General features: G+C 36.2%; 1 protein-coding gene across 10 annotated transcripts in view; it reads left to right on the top strand.

Moving 5' to 3' along the window:
- The window catches only part of pard3bb (par-3 family cell polarity regulator beta b), a 400,101-nt gene that overhangs the window by 122,580 nt on the left and 258,636 nt on the right, over positions 1-18,885 (top strand). For 8 of the 10 annotated variants that reach the window (XM_051906928.1, XM_051906931.1, XM_051906932.1 and 5 more), the window contains one exon: positions 13,439-13,525. In XM_051906928.1, the coding sequence (XP_051762888.1) occupies positions 13,439-13,525 (87 nt within the window). Of the gene's footprint in view, positions 1-12,918; positions 13,357-13,438; positions 13,526-18,885 lie in introns of those variants that run through there. The other 2 variants (XM_051906930.1, XM_051906929.1) reach the window with 2 other exon arrangements.

Below are 18,885 nucleotides of genomic sequence, written 5' to 3'. Positions count from 1 at the left end.
AGCCACTTCAAAACGGTTCAGCTTCTATGGGTTTGATTTTGGTTGTCATTTGTTGAAATAAATACAAAAAAATACAGTGTGTCGGTGTCTGTCATAGACTGTAAAAAAGGGTGTCTGTCCGCTGAATGTGACCCTCCGATTCTCCTCCGTGAAGAAAGAATCGGAAGAAAAAAGTTAACTAATTTAATGTTAACATACCAACCTATTAAAGTACTAATATCTGTTTTGTACCTTAGTAATACACTGAAATACAGGTGGTCATGAGAAAGTCACTTGATGAATCAAAGATAATCACAAGCAGCTTTTCCACAATCTGAGAAAGTAAATATTAATATACACAAATACTGAACACCAACCTGGTAACACACATGACTCTAAAATAATGCAGTAAACATTAATTTAACAACATTAGATATAACATAAAACCCTAATGTACGTAACCGATTAGAAAAAAAAAACTAAGAAACAGTTATTTAAAAGAAAATACATCAAATGTGAAGTGTCAGGCAGGGAATTCTGGGTCAGTTTATGGCTTTTCACTGTAAACTATACAATGACGTTTCTTTATCATTTCCAAAAACTGTAAATGTAACAGTATTTTACTGTAATTAAATGTAAGGTTAGATCTATTACAGTGATAACACTTTAGTTTAGGGTCCAGTTCTCACTATTAACTAGTTGCTTATTAGCATGCATATTACTAGGATATTGCCTGTTTATTAGTACTTATAAAGCTGTATTATACAGTGTATAAATACTATTAAAGTGTGAGATTTTATCCTGCGCTAGTGCGTATATCCAACAAAAGCTTCCGTGATTATCCCTCCGTGTGCCAACCCCTGGCCTAACCTGACAACAAGTGAGTCTCCGTGATACTTCTCAAACTGCAATGAACGAGCACCGGTGCACACATGTGCGTTAAACAAACAGAGCACAGTAGAACAGGAGCACAATAATTCTGACTAAAATATACATTTTGCTAGAAAAGCTCTTGTTAGAAATTCAATGTAGGTTTAAAATTGTACACGTAACACAAGTAATCGTATTTTTATGAGAGCAGTAATAGTAAAGGGACTTGTTGGAGTGGTCTATGAATGTAATATCATTGCTATGTTCAGATGAGTGGATGCACGTGTACCTCGTACAAGTTAACATTTTGTGCTTTTGCAGTCAGTTGTTTTTGGTTTAGAATGTAATGTTTATATTTTAACCTTTTTTGCACATAATAGCATAGCCTACATAGATATATTCACCAATCTCGTTTTCATAGCCTTTATATTGCCCGTTGTTTGGAGGACAACATTGAACAGGATGTGGAATATTTCTTTTTTTTTTTTTTTTCTAAATAATGGATTAAAATTCCATCTGATTAATCGATTAATCAAAGAAATAATCGACAGATTAACTGATTATCAAAATAATCCTTAGTTGCAGCCTTACAAAAACAATCATCACTGCATATCCTTGGTGTAGGATTTACTTTAAAAAATGTTCACTCAGAAATTGCTAGTAAATTACACACATAATTAAAAAGAAATGGCAAGTAATACTTTTAATTAAATATGAAATTTTGAAAGACTGAAATAGTATTTTCTAAATGTACTCCAATAATAAGCTCAAAAAATCCTTTTTACAGTGTGGCAGGTTTTTACTAAATTGTATTTATTATCTCTTGCATGCTTGTCTACGCAATCTGCCAAGAACAGTGCAAATTAGCATCTGGTTTAAGACATGCTTTTTTTGGGCGGTAAATAATGGTACAAATACCAGTAAATTGACTCATGCAAACCTTAGTAAACCACCTTGCATGATTAATTTAAATACTCTCCTCCAATAAATTTTGCGTCTGAAAAGGGAATCTCCTAAAAATGCATATGCAATAAGGTCAGCCGCAAAAATAACTGTCCACTCCTTTTCAGCTCTAATGTTTCACTGCGTGGGTTTAGTAAATCCTGATAGTATTTTTTTAATGCCAGAAGAGGGTTTGTACTGGCGCAAGCTGTTAGTAAATCTGCCCCTTTATCTTTCTTTGCAATTTCTTTACATAGAAAGGATTTTGTGAGAGTCAAAAATTCCCCTAAGCACATTCAGAGCACAGACGGACAGTAAGGACGGTTGATAGGGTCACATCCTCACAGCATGACTCCTGTACCATGTCTTACACCAGCCTTTCACCATAGCAACCGGCTGTGCCATCACTGTGAGGAATACTGGATGCTCTCTGCTCTCAGCAAATGATCCTTGAAATTGAGAGGGAAAAAATGAATTATCACTTGCACTTTGAATATAGAAATTGAAAGCCATAAGTACGGCCAGCACTTTGCTAATAACATTTAGAGGTTGTAGGAATGGGGAATTCCAAGAAAGTGTTCAGTGGGTTTATGGTTGGTCACCTTAAAGCAATAGTTCACTCACCCGCAAGTCGTTTCAGAGCTGTATGACTTTTTCTTCCGTGAAACACAAAATGAGTATTTTTTTTTTTGAAAAATTGCAACTCGTATGGAAAAGTTTGCACTGACCATGTCTGTCAAGATCCAGAAAAATACAAATACCATAACAGTACCATAAAAATAGTCCTAAAATATTACAATATAATATAATATAATATAAAAAAAAAAAAGTTGCTGGGTGATTTTCACTGTGAATAAAGTTTACAGGGATGCATTTTTCAACAACAACAACAACAACACAAAAGCTCAGTGGACCTCATTTATGAAACACAGACATAAAGAATTTTTATGTAAATCATTGGTAAAAGTAATCTCATATAAATGGTTGCTTTGAATTCAATGTGACAGTTTATGTGAGAATTGTTTTACGAATGATTTATCATGAAATTTACTGCTTGTGTTTCATGGTTGAGGCCCAGTGTGAATAGACCTTTACTGTCAACTGGAAAACAGGAAGGGAAAAATAAGTGTAATTTCTGAGCATAGATAGTAGAGTCCTGATAAACTATATGTGTTATGAGAAGGACACTGATATACACTTGGACAACAGGTGGAAATTAAGTCAATTAGTAAAGTTATACTTTGCGTATTGCTAGGTGTGTGTGTGTGTGTGTGTGTGTGTGTGTGTGTGTGTGTGTGCGTACTGTGGGGCTGAGCGATATTTTGCATCACTGTTTTCAGCAAGATTGTTACTGTTGTAGTTCTTACATTTAAAATTATGAATCAACTTTTTTGAAATAATGGAAAAGTTCAAATACAAAAAGTAGTTTTTTCTTTGCATTTGTCTATTTAAAATCAGATTAACCTTCATTTCAACGAGTACTCTAATGTTAATTGTAAGTGCTTAAAAGCTAAATTATAAATGGCATCTTTCACACACTGTTGTTCACCAATTGAACACAAGATTGGCTGACATTTATTCATTTTGATTTATATGGACCATTATAACAATACATGAAAAATCATATTTACTTTAGCTAATGATGAAAACGTTGTGGTTGGTCAGATTTTTTAAAAATATTTTTTAAAAGAATTCAGTTATGTCACCAAGTCTGCAATTATTTGATAAAAAATGCAGCAAAAAATAATAATATTGTGAAATATTATTACAGTTTTAAATAACTGTTTTCTCTTTCAGTATATTTTAAAATGTAATTTATTCCTGTGACGGCAAAGCTGAATTTTCAGTACTCGTCTTCAGTGTCACATGATCCTTCAGAAATCATTCTAATATGCTGATTTGATGCTCAAGAAACATTTCTTATTATTTTCAGTGTTGAAACAGTTGTGCTGCATAATATGTTTGCAGAAACCATGATACATTTTTCAGGATACTTAAAATATACTGTCAGTATTCAATAAATTTAGCCTAACTCCAGTGTTCTGAAACACTCTCCGTCTCTTAATTGTCAATCTTTCTGAATCTACCATCACAGTCTCTATCTTTTTATCTCTTTACTTTCTTCATTTCTCTCAGACTGTTTTATATATCCTTTGTATATGTGTCTTGTTTGGCCTCTTTACACCCTGTTTTGTTGTGTTTCCATCTCCCATCACTTCAACATCTTATTGTGTCATTGGCGTCTGCCACTGCAGCCCCTTCTCCATAAGTACTTCACTTCTCCACCTTTGTTCCTTTTCTCCCTCTCTCTGTCTGTTTTGCCTTCACTTCCTTCATCTATCCGTCTTTCTCTGTGTAGTCATTCTGAAGGGCCGCAGACTCATCTGTGCGCTCTTATCTGCTGTGCCATTGTGCCGTTGACTCCCTGCTGTCAACCCCTTGGGCCTCTTTCACACTGACACCCGTTTATCATCATCCTCTCATCACCCTCTCTGCCAATCACACACACACACTGATAACCATCCGCTTTATCAGAGAGACAGTGAGAAAATCTTAAACTCTAACCCCATCAGCGTTGAGCCCGACTTCTGTGTCTAACTCCGCATTTCCTCTTAACTGATCTCGATTCAGTCTGCGGGATAACATTTCAGACACGCCGCCTCTGGGACTTTAATTTTAGCAAAGATAAACAGCAGTATCAAAGATTTGCCTTGTATTAGTTTCTACCACAAGATTATACCTGGGTGCTTAAGATTTTCTAATAGAAAGCATGCAATCTCTCTTGAATCAATTAACCGAGAGCTGTTCTCGAATGAAAGGTAATTGAAGTAATGAAAAGAGGTGGCGTTGGTAATCTCGGGCTCAGCGGTCAGTATCGTAGTGGATTAGAGCCGCATTGTGATGGTGTCAGTGGTGCGTCAGATCGATACGGTGGCATGATGATGACGGTGATGGGTGGTGCACTGAGAGCCCCATTTTAAGCTTGAGCGTCTGACTGACAGCATGGCAGTGAGCGTCTTATATACATCCTACGGCTCAAATGGGAGACTCAAACTTCAGATTGTGATCTTAGATTGGGGCATTTTAAAATGTGTTGGCCTACAGGTTTGCAGAGTCTTCGTGGAGGATTTGTGAAAGTCATATTGGAGGTTTTGCAACCTGATCTTATGAGAAAACGTAGCTATTTTACAAGGTGGTAATTTTGAATGAATTTGTACACGCTGTAAACCCGAATAAGTTGGGCTAACTCAAAAAATTTGAGGTAATCAGTTACATAATTTTTTTTTAGTTATGATGTTCCCAATTTTAAGTAAGCAGAACTATCAAGTTTTGAGTTTGTAGTACTCATGCATGTTATTTGCTCCTAACTTAAAGTACTAAGTTGGCTAACTCATACATTTTGATAGCAATTAACATAAAATATTTAGTTAATTAACTTTTTTATTTTGAGTTCTTGCAAATCAAATTAGTTTTTTACTTCACTGTAAACCCTAATAAGAAAATTCAGCCAACAATTTGCTAACATGTTAACAATAGCATGGTATAGTACTTACTGAATGAGTACAGCAACTAGGGCTGGGCGATTTTTCTTTTTTCTTTTTTCTTTTTGAAATCGAGAAATCGCGATTTTGAATAAAAATGTTAGCAAGCATTACAATTAGACATGTTGACAATACTGCAATGATAACCGTATTAGGAGAAGAAAATGATCCGACCTCATGATGGCGCCGCTGCGTCTGATTTACCGCTCTCATGTGATGCTCTATGAACGTAGAACACATCAGTATTCTTAAGCGGCTGTTCATTCAGAAATGCGTTATTGCGTTATAAAAATGAGACGCAGGCAGTGGAATGAGAAAAAAAGGCAAAGATATTAAACGCGAGTTGAACTTTTTTTAACTTGACCGTCGTGTTTTTAGAATGCCGTTTCATGGGTGAGACCATAGACATTATAATAAACACTAGACGCCCTATTGGCCTCTTTGAACTGTTGCTGCGATATGTCAACGAGTCCGCCATATTGTGCGGGGCAAGACTGTGCTGTCAACAAATGCAAGTAAATAGGCGAGCTGCGTTTTTTTTTTTTGGATAAATCAAAAATAATGTTTACATTTATCAACCGATTTCAGTGGTTTGTAATGTACGTGGTGTACAAAAAGTTCTAGTTACTTAAAATCTTTATAGTTAGACATATAAAATATTTATTTTAATAAGAAATAGTCAAAGCTCAAGCATTTCATGTATTTGGCTGCTTTATTCTTGCATAAGAATTGTGAAAACGCCCATACTGAGATATAATTAAATTTTCACATTAAATGAAATAAAGTTTTCTTATTGTGGAAAAGGCATTTTCTGTCTTAAACCCAATTTTAGCTTTTCTTGAGCTTAGAATTGACCACCATTAATAAAATGAAGAAAAAAAAAAATCATCAAAAACAAATCACACAGGCTGCTTTCTGTATTTTTCTAGCACTAAGAAAATAAAGATGCATATTTAAACTTCAGGGAATTTAGTTTATAAAATAAGACATAATATAACCTAAAACTATATTAGAAATCATGTAAACTCATGTCTCAACTTTCACAGCTAACTAGCGACATCGCTAGCTATTTTAGTCTGACTGACTCCGGTGGCCAACAACTACTATCAATATAATTATATAATGACCAAATACAACCAGAAACAAATGTTCAGTCTTACCTGTGAAAGGTCATTCCCTGAGACCTGTTTTCAATTGTGCAGCGATTTGTACAGCCCCAAGCAGCACACGAAGCAGGCATTTTTCTCAATTCCAGTTATGAGCGTTATGGGAACGTTGCCCCGCACAATATGGCGGCGCCGTTGACGTACGGTCCAGCGGCTAATAGGGTTTATTATAATGTTATATTGTCTAGTGTTTATTATAATATCTATGGGTGAGACGCTATAAAAGATGCGAGACACAAGACCAAACATAAAAACAATTGGACAAATAGTGCAATGGAATGCAGAAACCTGTGAACCTGTTTGATATTTCATGTTTGCATGATGGTGACAGGCTGAAAGCTGCTGTTGTTTGTTTGTCTGTTTTTACAAAGCATTTGCTGTTAATAATAGCCTATTACTAGTGTTATTAATTGCTATTACTTTTTGGCTAAGAAATATTTAGCATTTTCTTATTTTATATTATTTCTGAGTATATATGATGTGTTTAAGATAAGTTTGTACAACATTTGCCTTCATATTTCAGGCATATTTTCTGCAAAGATATTTAACAAATTGTTTTACATTTACACCATGTTGATCACTTCATGTGTGGTGCACTTGGAACTTTTTTTAACCAGATTGTTAATAAAGAGAATGTTACTTAAATCATATTGTAATTAAGTTTTTAAGTTGACTGGTTAAACAGTAAAAAAATAAAATAAAATCGAAATCGTGAATCGGTCAATCGGTCAAAAGATTTAATTTTTTTGCCATATCGCCCAGCCCTAACAACAACTTAAAACATGTCATTTACCTGCTCTCAAACCAAGCAGCATGCACCACTTGTCACCATGATGGTAACTCTCCAAAAACTCACATTAACAGAAACTCTTCTAAATTAGCATAAACAAACATTAATCACTACTAAATCTCCCTTACCATTAATCTTGCACAAAAAACAATAAAAAAAAAATAAAAAAAACCATTATATAACACTTAATTTTATCATTTACTCTCCCTTTCGAGTGCCATGGGCAAAGCATGCTGGGAAATAGAAATCCCAGCCCAGTTTCTGTTAAACTTAAGTCTAAATTAAAAAAAATGAGTTCATACAACTCGAAACAATGAAACAGTTCTGTTTACTTGAAATATGTCAGTGCTGTGAACTCAAAAGAAAAAGAAAGTTCTAAATACTCATAACAGTTAATTTAACTGAACTAATTTGTTCAAATTTCTCAAACCAATGAAGTATTTTGAGCGTTAGGGTTTACCGTGCAATGTGATTCATATGGAAACTGAATTTTTAGGAAAAAAGCAAGCATGAAGGTCCACCCCTACCCCTAAACAATCGCATATTGAGCATAGCAGATTGTACAAAAAACGTCGGATGAGATTATACAAATTCATATGAATTCGCTAAAATAAGTGAGTGTAGCATCGAAATTACCACACAGATGCAGTACATAGAAGTGCGCTGAAAATAACTAATTATTTCTGTCTGAGTAGTGATTAAGATGAAATGTTGAGACCTGCCAATACCTTGTATTTGCAAAGTGCTGTTTAAGTAAGTTTTGTCGGCCCCTCTATATATTCAGACAGTAAACAGGTTTAACATTAGTCATCCTTTAATGCTGTGAGTCTGGTATATTAGCCGCTGGAGACTGAGAGCGTGATTGTACATGCAGTGCTTTCCGCATCCCTGTTGAGTGACTGGATCCCTGATTGTAAGGCCGAATTAAAGTCCTTCTGAATAGGAGGATTATTTCAACCCTGTAGGGGAGCTTTACTCTGGGTTAAACACTCGCAGGTAAACACACAGCCTTGTTCACACCTCTTCACATACATTTTCCATTACTCAATCCCCTCCAGCCTACATCAGACATCTCTGAACACAATAGCCGACGCATAAAGAAACGGCAACTGTATTCAGATAGTCCTTCATTCAGAAGAGAAGTATCGCATGTTTCTCCAGGAACTCTCGTGAAGCGGACCCACACTCGGCCCGTACACAATCACAAGAGAGACTGTTAATCTGAACCACAGCTCTTATTTGTGCAAAGCTGCTGAAGCTCAGCACTTTGAAGATGGAGAGTTGAAAAGACGAGAGAGCTTTGGTAATTTGCTCTCTTTTATTCCTATCTGCCTTTTATTTCCCTTTTTTGTACCTTCTGTCTATATGGAAGAGAGAGCAGGTAAATAAAGAGGACACCTGCTCAAGTGCCCCTTTCGTTTCACAGCCATCCTTTCATCCGCTGTCCTCATCTTTAGATGATGTGGCATGCTTTCTTCCACCGTTCATTTGTTTGCCTATTGATGCCGGATGTTTAACTAAAGAGGAAAAGTAAGAGTGAGGTAATGATGGGAAGAAATTAGGGTTCTGAGCTCAGTTCCAAATTCTAGTATCATTGTAAGGCTGATCTAAAAGGTAGGCAGCTTCATTATGATGCCCTTCATTTAGGCTATATTGCATCAAGTTGAAGCCTTTGCAGAGAAGATAACCAAGGATGCTCTGTACTAAATACATATATAAGTATAATATAGCATAATATAAATGGTAACAGCCATTACTCCAGTCTTCAGTGTCACATGATCCTTCAGTAATCATTCTGATATGCTGAGAGTTGTGCTGCTTAATGTTTTTGTGGAAAGCGTGATGCAAGTTATTCTAAAAAGTTAATCTAAAGAGTTTTTTTCCCCCCATAATAGAAAGTTAAAAATGCCATCACAAGATTAAAGTACTTTTCTTCTTACAAAAGCAAAAATAATGTACTAACCCAAAACTTTTAAATGGGAGAGTATATTTTTAAATTATTTAAATACATTTTTAAATGTCAAACTAAATTACAGAAAAGTATAATTAATATAATAAAAAATGGTTTAAAATAACATTTGTGTGATGCGTACATCTTATTAAATTATCATGCTGTTCCTCTTGCCTGCATTTAATTCAAGTGTCCTTAAATCAATCACCAGCTGCGTTTACATGGACCCTAATCATCCGATTTTAATTGGATTAGTAGCACATTCGGAATAAAAAAGTCACATGTAACCACGTCAATCGGAATGAGTTTGCCAAATCCGATTCAAATTTCTTTTGGATTATAAGGGGTGGTTTAAACCTTTTCTAATCTGATCAAGAGGACGTGTAAACACTTGATCGGATTGAAACCTGAAACTGGAAAGTAATGCACATGTGCAATAAAGTAGAAATGGTGTAATGACGTATGATGCGCAGAACGAGCTGTTGTTATTGAATGAACATCGTGTCATTCTAAAATTTTCCTTCTACTCATCGTCTGTGAAGTGGAGCAGGAAAACATCCCATCAGTCCTTGTTTCGAACTCTCGTCCAAAGATGCTTTGTTTTGGGCATGGGAAGGGGCGTTTTTACTGCTTGATAAATATAGGCAGCACAGCACAAAGCTTCATGTGCTCGTCATTTCCTAATCAGGACCTGAAATAGAAAAATATTAAGTCTGCTCTTTAAAACAAAGAACAGAAGCAATGTAGGAGAATGGTTAGTATGCGCAAACAGTGGGAAACTCTGTATATTCGTGCAGTGAGCGCATGTCAGAAAATCAATTCTGATTTGAAGCTTGTGACATATAAATGCACACATCAAACCTGATCACTTTATTTAATGGTCACGTTTGGATTGAATTCATTCTAATTGAAACAAAAGGTGTCCATATAAACAGCAATTTTTTCAGTTAGAATGTTACCTAAGATGGCACAAGGTGGATAGGCAGGTCACTAGTAGTGCATCTCAGTCTCATTTATGCACTATTCTAAGCCCTTTTGTAGTATAAATAGTGTGAGTAGCGTGTTCACACTGAAACAAGTGCACTTTATATGCCTGGATGATGCACTTAAGTAACCGAAAAAGCGAAGTGTGGAATGTTGGACACTTCATGCACCCGCAGCTCAACAGTCACAGCTTTCCTTATGTAGTTGAAGGGAAGGGACTATCAGGCCCTAAAGCTGGATGACAAAATAACCATATGAAATTCACTCTGAGCAAGAAATGGCTCATAGAATGTCTCAAAGAATAAGTACGTAGTGTATAGTACGTAATTTAAGATACAACATTTTGGAATTATTTGGAAATGGAGAGTAAAAGAGGGAATGCAAAATTTAAGAGTGCTGATTCCCCCCCTCATTTAAGCCCTCCTAATTATTTCGGGGCTCATTCGCCCCTCCTCAAGGAGTTGAGTCTCTTTGAAATTTTTAATTTGAGCCGGCCTTGATTAACGAAACTTCTGGTGAGTTGATGAAACTGCACTTCACAGGATTTACTCATGCTTACCACAGTTTTTTCCCCAGTCTTTGTTGTTGTTGTTTGCAGTTTCCATCTCATGGTGATTGTGTTTAAACCCCATCTCTCTCTCTCTCTCTCTCTCTCTCTCTCTCTCTCTCTCTCTCTCTCTCTCTCTCTCAGACAGAGTTATCTGTGCTGTGGTAGCTTATCAGTGTTGAGTCCTCTGAGCTCTGGGCAGACAGCTCTCTCCTGCATTAGCATCTCAACAGTCTCAGCTCTTTCTCCAAATAGACTCTCACACACAGTCAGACACAATCTGCACTACATACCTCAGGAAAAATGAAAGAATTAAAGTCAAACAGGAGCCTGGGGAAGGGTGTATTTATGTTTGTGTGTGTGTGTGTGTGGTCAGCCTGCTGAAGTCATTAAGACCTCACACACGGTTAAATTATTGGTCTAGATGCCTGTTTGGGAGTGTTAGAGGTAAAGGCCTCAGGAAAAGAGAGACTCTCCACACATTCTTTAAATTGCAGTGTTTTATTTTACCACCTCATGCTCACTCACACCTGACCGACCAAAGAGTAAGCGCACCCCTCAAAGATGTTGCGTATTGATTAATCTTCGTTTCTCTCAACTTATGTGCTTTTTCTGGACAAGTCGGTATGAACTGCGGCGCTAATAGAATCATGAATGCGCATGTCGTACAGCCGTGCACAGAAGTTCAATGGCCAAGGTCAGGATTTTCATTAAATAATACATAAAATTTCTGTTTGTTTTTAACCAAACTCTATCGTATACCTCCAGAACACTTGGAATGTACACATGAGATCATTCTGTGATACTTTTATGTTTTTTTTTTTAAAAAAAAGCTTGATGCCGGTCGCTATTCACTGCCATTATATGGATGAGCACGAGAGGGCATTTAAAAAAAAAAAAAAAATCCCTTTTTGTGGTCCAAAAAAGAAAAAAATGACACACTGCATTAGATCAGCAGAATGAGTAAATGATGACACTATAAAAAAATCACAATATATAATTTTTCATAACTAGAGGTCGCTTATTCAAAACAAAGGCGTAGCTTGATAATGCCTTGATTTTGCGGAATCATAGGAAGTGTTGTCTTCACGTCTACAGCCGGTGGAAAAGAATCCGACGAGACTCGAGCAGAAATCATATTCATGGATGAGCGAATGTATTAAAGATTTATTACCATTACTGTAGTATGAAGCAGGGTGGGGCTGAAAGCCTTTGGAGAGGAACGAGGCCGTGTTTGCTAATGAGAGACGAGCGCAACACATGGCTTGAGAGGAGTGGGGCTTTTATTATACCACAGATGGCCGCTTCCAGTTCTTCCGGTCATGCGTATGTGGGGTAACGCATTTGTGTGTTGAAAGTTATAATGCGTAATGCGCTCGGCGGCTACTATGAGACACTTTTGCACTCTGCAGTAAGCTAGATTGATATTAGGCATGGTAAAACATGGTACTCGTGGTAAATCAAGAAAACGAGATTTAAACAATAAGACTAACCATGTTGAGCTAGATAACAATGATTAGTTTTCTGTTGATGAATGTATTCAAACAGCTGCTCACCTGTCTAATAAAACACATGTAAACACATAAAACACATGTTTCCATGGTTTCTACAAAATAAAACCAGAACTCGAGGGTAACGAGGGTATGATGTCATTGATAGGAGACGCACGGACACTCTCCGTGTCCTGGTTAAAATTACTTATTTCTCTGGATTTAAACATTCTTGGAAACATGTGGGATAATGCAAGTACACAAGTCAACAAATATATAACATTGTTCTAGTGGTTTTTGGATATTTTAATCCAAAAATCTTATGTATTGTGCCTTTAATTTTCATTTTAGAGTGAACTATCCCTTTAATAATTTCTAAAATGTTCTAAAAAAATTTCCATACAATGACAGTTCATGGTGGGAAAAAACAAACAAACAAAAAAAAAAAAAAACACACACACACACAAACAAGTATTTGTTTTATATTTGTTGCTTGCAAAAGACCAAAGGAGAAAGCTGTTTTTTGGGAACAGATCGTGTAGTTCCAGCATTTACCAGCAGGGGCTAATGGGGCCATGCTAACCAGTCAATATTGCATCAACCAATCAGCTTCTAGATTTATCCATTTTAAAAAATGCTTTATAAGAGTTTGGTGTGCCATGTTTACAGATCCATTGTCGGTCTGTCTCTGCGTGTCTTTCTCTCTCTCTCGCTTTCCTCCAGCTCCTGCAGTGGCTCACTGTACTCACTCATGTATGACTCTGCAAATATTCCTCCATGAAGAGCTATTAGTTGTGGATTAAAGGCGGATGATCGCTGCAGCAGTAAAATGGACCGTTCTGTCCACAGCTATCCACTTATACTCCCGCTATATCATCACACCACATGCCAAGAACATTAACTGCTGAAAAGGGGAAAACAGAAAAAGAAAAAAAAAGGAACATTTGAAAATTAGTCAGAAAGGCAGACATCATGGAAACTATTTCAACAGGGAATGTAGGAAAACAGGATCATGTGGTAGAGCGCTGACTAACTCTCAGACATGTACTGCGGCTCGGCACCCGCGTGTGTAGGAGATCTGAGGGCCAGGAGACAGTGAGTTTACACAGGTTTGTGTTGTGCTGTCTGACTTCTTAATAATGTGACTGATGGGTTTTGTTCTTGTGTGTGTGTGCAGCAGCCTCACAAAGACGGTGGAGATTTCAGGAGAACAAGGGCCTCTAGGAATACACGTGGTGCCGTACTGTTCCTCTCTCAGTGGAAGGTTAGTTCAGCACTTCAGATTTCTCACTCTCTCTCCTCCTCCTCACACACACACACTCTCTCTCTCTCTCTCTCTCTCTCTCTCTCTCTCTCTCTCTCTCTCTTTCCAGTGATGCATGTTTTACCTAAAGCGTGGTTATGTGCAGTGCACTAGAGAAATCTAAAGCTCCACTGCACGCATTCAGAGCTTTGTTTGTGTCTACATGTTTTTTGTTGTGGGGGATTATGGGACTGTTCTGTGCTGCTCTCTTGCTTTTGAAGTCATTAATCAGAAGTGGGGTGTTATAGTCTTTTTAGCTTTTAGACTGTCTATATGCTAGTGTACTACTTGTCAAAATAGCGTTTAGTAGAAATAAGAATTTAAAGTCTGGGAAAACTGGCCAAAAATATTGATGACTCATCCGTTTTTGTTTTGTTTTGTTTTTTTGTGTGTTTTTTTTTTTTTTTTTTTTCTCCCCGATCAAATTTTCTCTTGAATGACAATGTTCTTCCCCACTAACATCACCTGCAACTGATTAGCAATTAGCTAATCTTGCTTCGTGGCTGTAATGCATTTTTTTAGGACCAGCTTTTCTACAGTGTATGTCTCCCCTCTACTTCCTATTTTTATAGGACATACATTATGGATTTCATCCATTATTCATGGAGTCTTTGAATTATTCCAAAACTGATGCAATTAATCTTTCCAAGCAAATGAGGGGTCATATTTTAATTTTAAATGATTATTTTAATTTCACATCCTAGAACCGAGGATTCTGTGAAACAAACAGAAATGTACAGTGTATGTGTGTTTACCTTTTGTACTATTTTTTAATATTATTATTTGTAGTTATTTCCCAATTCAGTATATATTTAATATAAAGATAATATTACATATAAATATATTAAATTATTTTTTATTTTTTAAGACCAGATCAGTAAATTCAGTAACATGATTTTTTTTTTTTTTTTTTTTTTTTCACACATTTTAATTTTAAATGGTTATTTTATTTCCCAGTCCAGAACAGAATATTCGGTGAAGGAAGAAAAATAGATAAAAAATTAAATACATAAACATTAAATAAATAAAAATCCTCATGAAAATGATGACAATTGATGAAAATTACAAAGACAAACACCTTTTGAACAACGAACAATCAGAAATATGCATTGAGAAGTTAAATGTGGTCTATTTTGATTTCATGATTACTTCAAGTCTTTAAATGCAAATGATCTGTTATCTTTGTGTACCTCCATAGTTCCCTTTTCACTGTTTATCCAGGCCAAGTTGCTGAACACTGAATAGGTGTTCATGTGCTCATGGTTGTGGACTGGATTTTTATTTATTTATTTATTTTTTTTGTATGTTCCTTAAATGCCTCAGTGGTGGAAACACAATATGTGTTCCTGTGGGAGAGAACTGGGCATCCTGTGGTCATCAGACTGCTGCAGCTGGTATTTCGAGTGGGTCAGCAGTATATAAACCTGCAGCTCTCTTTGAAGGCAGGAGCAGGGCTGTGGGGTCAGCATCGACTGCTGCTGGCTCAGGGAAACTCATCATGACGTTTTGTAGGGGTAAATGAGAGAGGTTAAAAGTTAAGTACTTCAGCGGTAAGGGTGGGGGGTTGGGGGAGACCATTTGTGAAACAGAAGTTAGATCTTGATTTAAATGTTACTTGTACACCCACAATACTTTCTCCTTTTTTCTCTCTCTGGCTATAGTTTTTGATGTATGACAGATCCGTGACCATTTATTTGTGGTTGTTTGCTTTAGCTTTTGTTTGCTTTTGCTACCGTTCAAAAGTTTGGGGTCAGTAATATTCTCTTAATGTTTTTTTTTTTTTTTAAAGAAGTCTCTTATGCTCAAGGCTGCACTAACACAGTACAAATAATACTATTGTGAAATATTTTATATATTGAATATATTTTAAAATGTAATTTATTCCTTTGAGTGAAAAGCTGAATTTTCAGCTTTAATACTCCAGTCTTCAGTGTCACATGATCCTTCAGAAATCATTCTAAGATACTGATTTAGTGCTCAAGAAACATTTCTTCTTCTTCTTCTTCTTCTTATTAATGTTAAAAACTGTTGTGCTGCTTTATATTTTTGTGGAAACTTATTCTTTGATGAACAAAGTTCAAAAGAACAACATTTAAGAAAAAATAAATAAAATAAAGATTTTTAATGTCTTTACTTTCACTTTTGATCAATTTAGTGCAGCCTTAATGAATAAAAGTATTAATTTCTCAAAAAACAAACAAACAAACAAACAAAAAACATCTTAACTAACTTTTGAACAAAGATATTTCAATGAAATTATATTGTTTATAACTTTTTTTTTTTTTTTTTTTTATGAAGACAAAATAGTGTAGATTTATATTGGCTATCATATTCGTATAGGCAGGCTAACGTTTATGGTTAACAGATATGGATTTTTCAATGACTGATAAGAAAAAAGTATAAGAATAAGTAGAGAGCAGAGTGGCTGAATTAATGCAAGCTATTTAATCTATTTAAAGTTCTACATACTGTAGTTCATGCCCCTTGTGTGTTTTCTTAGTTGAAAATGACATGAAAATAATCTTGTAATCGGTATTGACCAGAATTTCCAGTTACATTCCAAGCTTCTATGGCTTATATAGCAGAACAAAATTATTGAACCAAAAAGCTGTCCTGATTTTGATGTGTTGATTTGGCTAGCAGAAGACTGACTATTAGAGGTCACATAGTCTTCAAAGTGCCGTTTCTGAGTAACTTCAGCTAACAATCACCTCGCCTGAACTTATGGCTCATTTAATGACCAGATGTTTTTACGGTTGAGCGCTCTTACTGTCTGTCATGCACTAAATAAGTCTTTTTCTTTCTGACTGAAACTGAGTCATCAGAGAGCATCACGAGGGACTGAGACAACACAGGAGTCTTAATAAAGACAGATATCTCCCTGTAGGATTGAGCCTTTTTCTCTCGTTTCTCTCACTCTCTCCCCCTGTATCTCTCCCTCATCCCCCTCACTCATGTCTCCCACAGGCCGTAACCTCCATCTGTTTCCTTTAGACATGCCGTGCCCTCTCTCTCTCTGCGTGTCAAAGGTCACCCCATCTTAAGACTAGAGTAATATTCTCCAAACGTGAGGTTAGCGGTAATGTAAACAGGCCTGTTAGCTAATGCAGAGTGACTTCATGTGGACGGGAAGCCTTTAGCACATCTAATGGAGGGGTGAAGAGATCCTTCCTGAGCATTAGAAGGTCACACTCACGTCTTACACCAACACAGGGCTAATTCGCTCCAGATCTTGTGTCTTTATCTTCATACGGATTCCATGCCGCTAATCTGACCTCCGGTGTGTTATTGGAGAGTTTTCCCGCATGCTTGTTTTTGTTATTGATCATTTTGTTTAGTCTGAAGGTGATAATAGGAGACGTTATTAGTTTATATTAGGGCTTGTGTGACTACTCATGTTTACTAGTTGAGAATGCTGAATAATAAGATGCAGTAGTAACATTCTTGGAGTTTGGCTGTTTCTTTAGCTATAGATATATACATATTTTTTTTTATGTTTTTCGTGATTTTATTGTGATGCAATATTTTACAGTAAATAGCATGGCTGTTTACAATGCTTCTTTATTCACTCAGAATAAAGGTACAAAAGCTGTCACTGGGGCAGAACCCTTTCAAAAGGTACTATATACTGTAAGTACTAATATGTTTCTTTAAAGGGTTAGTTCACCCAAAAATGAAAATTCTGTCATTTATTACTATTATGTCATTTATTACTGTCATTATTCGTTCCACGTCTGTAAGACCTTCGTTCATCTTCGGAACACAAATTAAGATCTTTTTGATGAAGTCTGAGAGGTTTCCACAGAGATCCGACGCAACTACCACTCCAAGGTCCAGAAAGGTAGGAAAGACATCATTAAAGTACTCCATGTGACTCCAGTGGCTTAAACTCAATTTTATGAAGCGACGTGAGTGCTTTGTTTGTCCAAAAAAACATAATTTACCAATATTATCCAAAGCGTGTTCACATAACAATGTCAGCTCTCGCATGAACACAAAATGCATGCGTCGTGAAGCTCTTGTGAACACTTGTGCATGTGCTTTGCGTTGACGCGCGAGTCTGAACACAACACTCGTGCGTCGTGATGCTCTCGTGAACACTCGCGCATGTGCGTTAGATTGACGTAGTTTGAACACCACACAACACAACACGAAGCATCGTGAAGCTCTCGTGAACGTGCGTTTATATTTTTTCAAATATTTTTGTAAGTAAAGTGGTAAATTATGTTTCATTATTTTTTTTTTTATTTTTTTTTTGTGCAAACAAAGCACTCGCATTGCTTCATAAAATTGAGGTTAAACCACTGGAGTCACATGGAGTACTTTAATGATGTCTTTCCTACCTTTTTGGATCTTGAAAGTGATAGTTGTGTAGGATCTCTATGGAGGGGCAGAAAGCTTTCAGATTTCATCAAAAAGATCTTCATTTGTGTTCCGAAGACGAATGAAGGTCTTACGGATGTGGAACGACATAAAGGTGAGTAATTAATGACAGAATTTTCATTTTTGGGTGAACTAACCCTTTAAGGTACAAGTATGCACTGTTTAGGAGTAAATAAGCTACAATGGTGCACATTTTGGTACTGGTTCTGCCCCAGGGACTGATTTTGTACCTTTTTGTCTGAGAGTGTAAAATGATTTGTAGGGTAATGGCAGTGTGTTGTGTACATGTGCAGCATCTTAGAATTCAAGACAGTTTCTTTGAGGACAGTAAATTTATATAAAACATATAGCGTAACATGTACATGATAAAATATAACCACACAAATTGTATTGGCCAGTATTTGGCCATTTTGTGATAGGTGGAATCAGCTGATAATCTTGCTTGCTTTGGTGGCAAATTACCATCGGCAATTCTCATAATGATCACTGGTGCATATTCTTCCATTCAAACGTTTGGGGTCAGTAAGATGTTTTTATTTTTTATTTATTTTTTTATTTTTTTCTCGAAACATTAATTTTATTAAGCAAGGATTCATTAAGTTGATCAGACGTGACAGTAAAGACATTTATAATCTTACAAAAGATTTCTATTTCAAATAAATGTTGTTCCTTTGAACTTTCTATTCATCAAATGATCCTGAAAAAAATTTCTTACAAATATTAATTGATTCATAATAAGAACTGTTTCTTGAGCTCCAAATCAGCATCATGTGGATCATATGACGCTGAAGACTGGAGAAATGACTGCTGAAAATGCAGCTTTGGGATGATTTTAAACTGCAGCTGTGGACATGTAAATGTTTTTAGTGATGTGTAAAATCGTATAGACCGGATATTGCTCTTGCTGTGAAGCTGGCTGTCAGCAACAGAAGACAAAT

This window comes from Ctenopharyngodon idella, chromosome 9 (genome assembly GCF_019924925.1).
Source record: "Ctenopharyngodon idella isolate HZGC_01 chromosome 9, HZGC01, whole genome shotgun sequence".
NCBI classification, from domain to species: Eukaryota; Metazoa; Chordata; class Actinopteri; order Cypriniformes; family Xenocyprididae; genus Ctenopharyngodon; species Ctenopharyngodon idella.
This window is presented reverse-complemented; position numbering and strand designations above follow the sequence as displayed.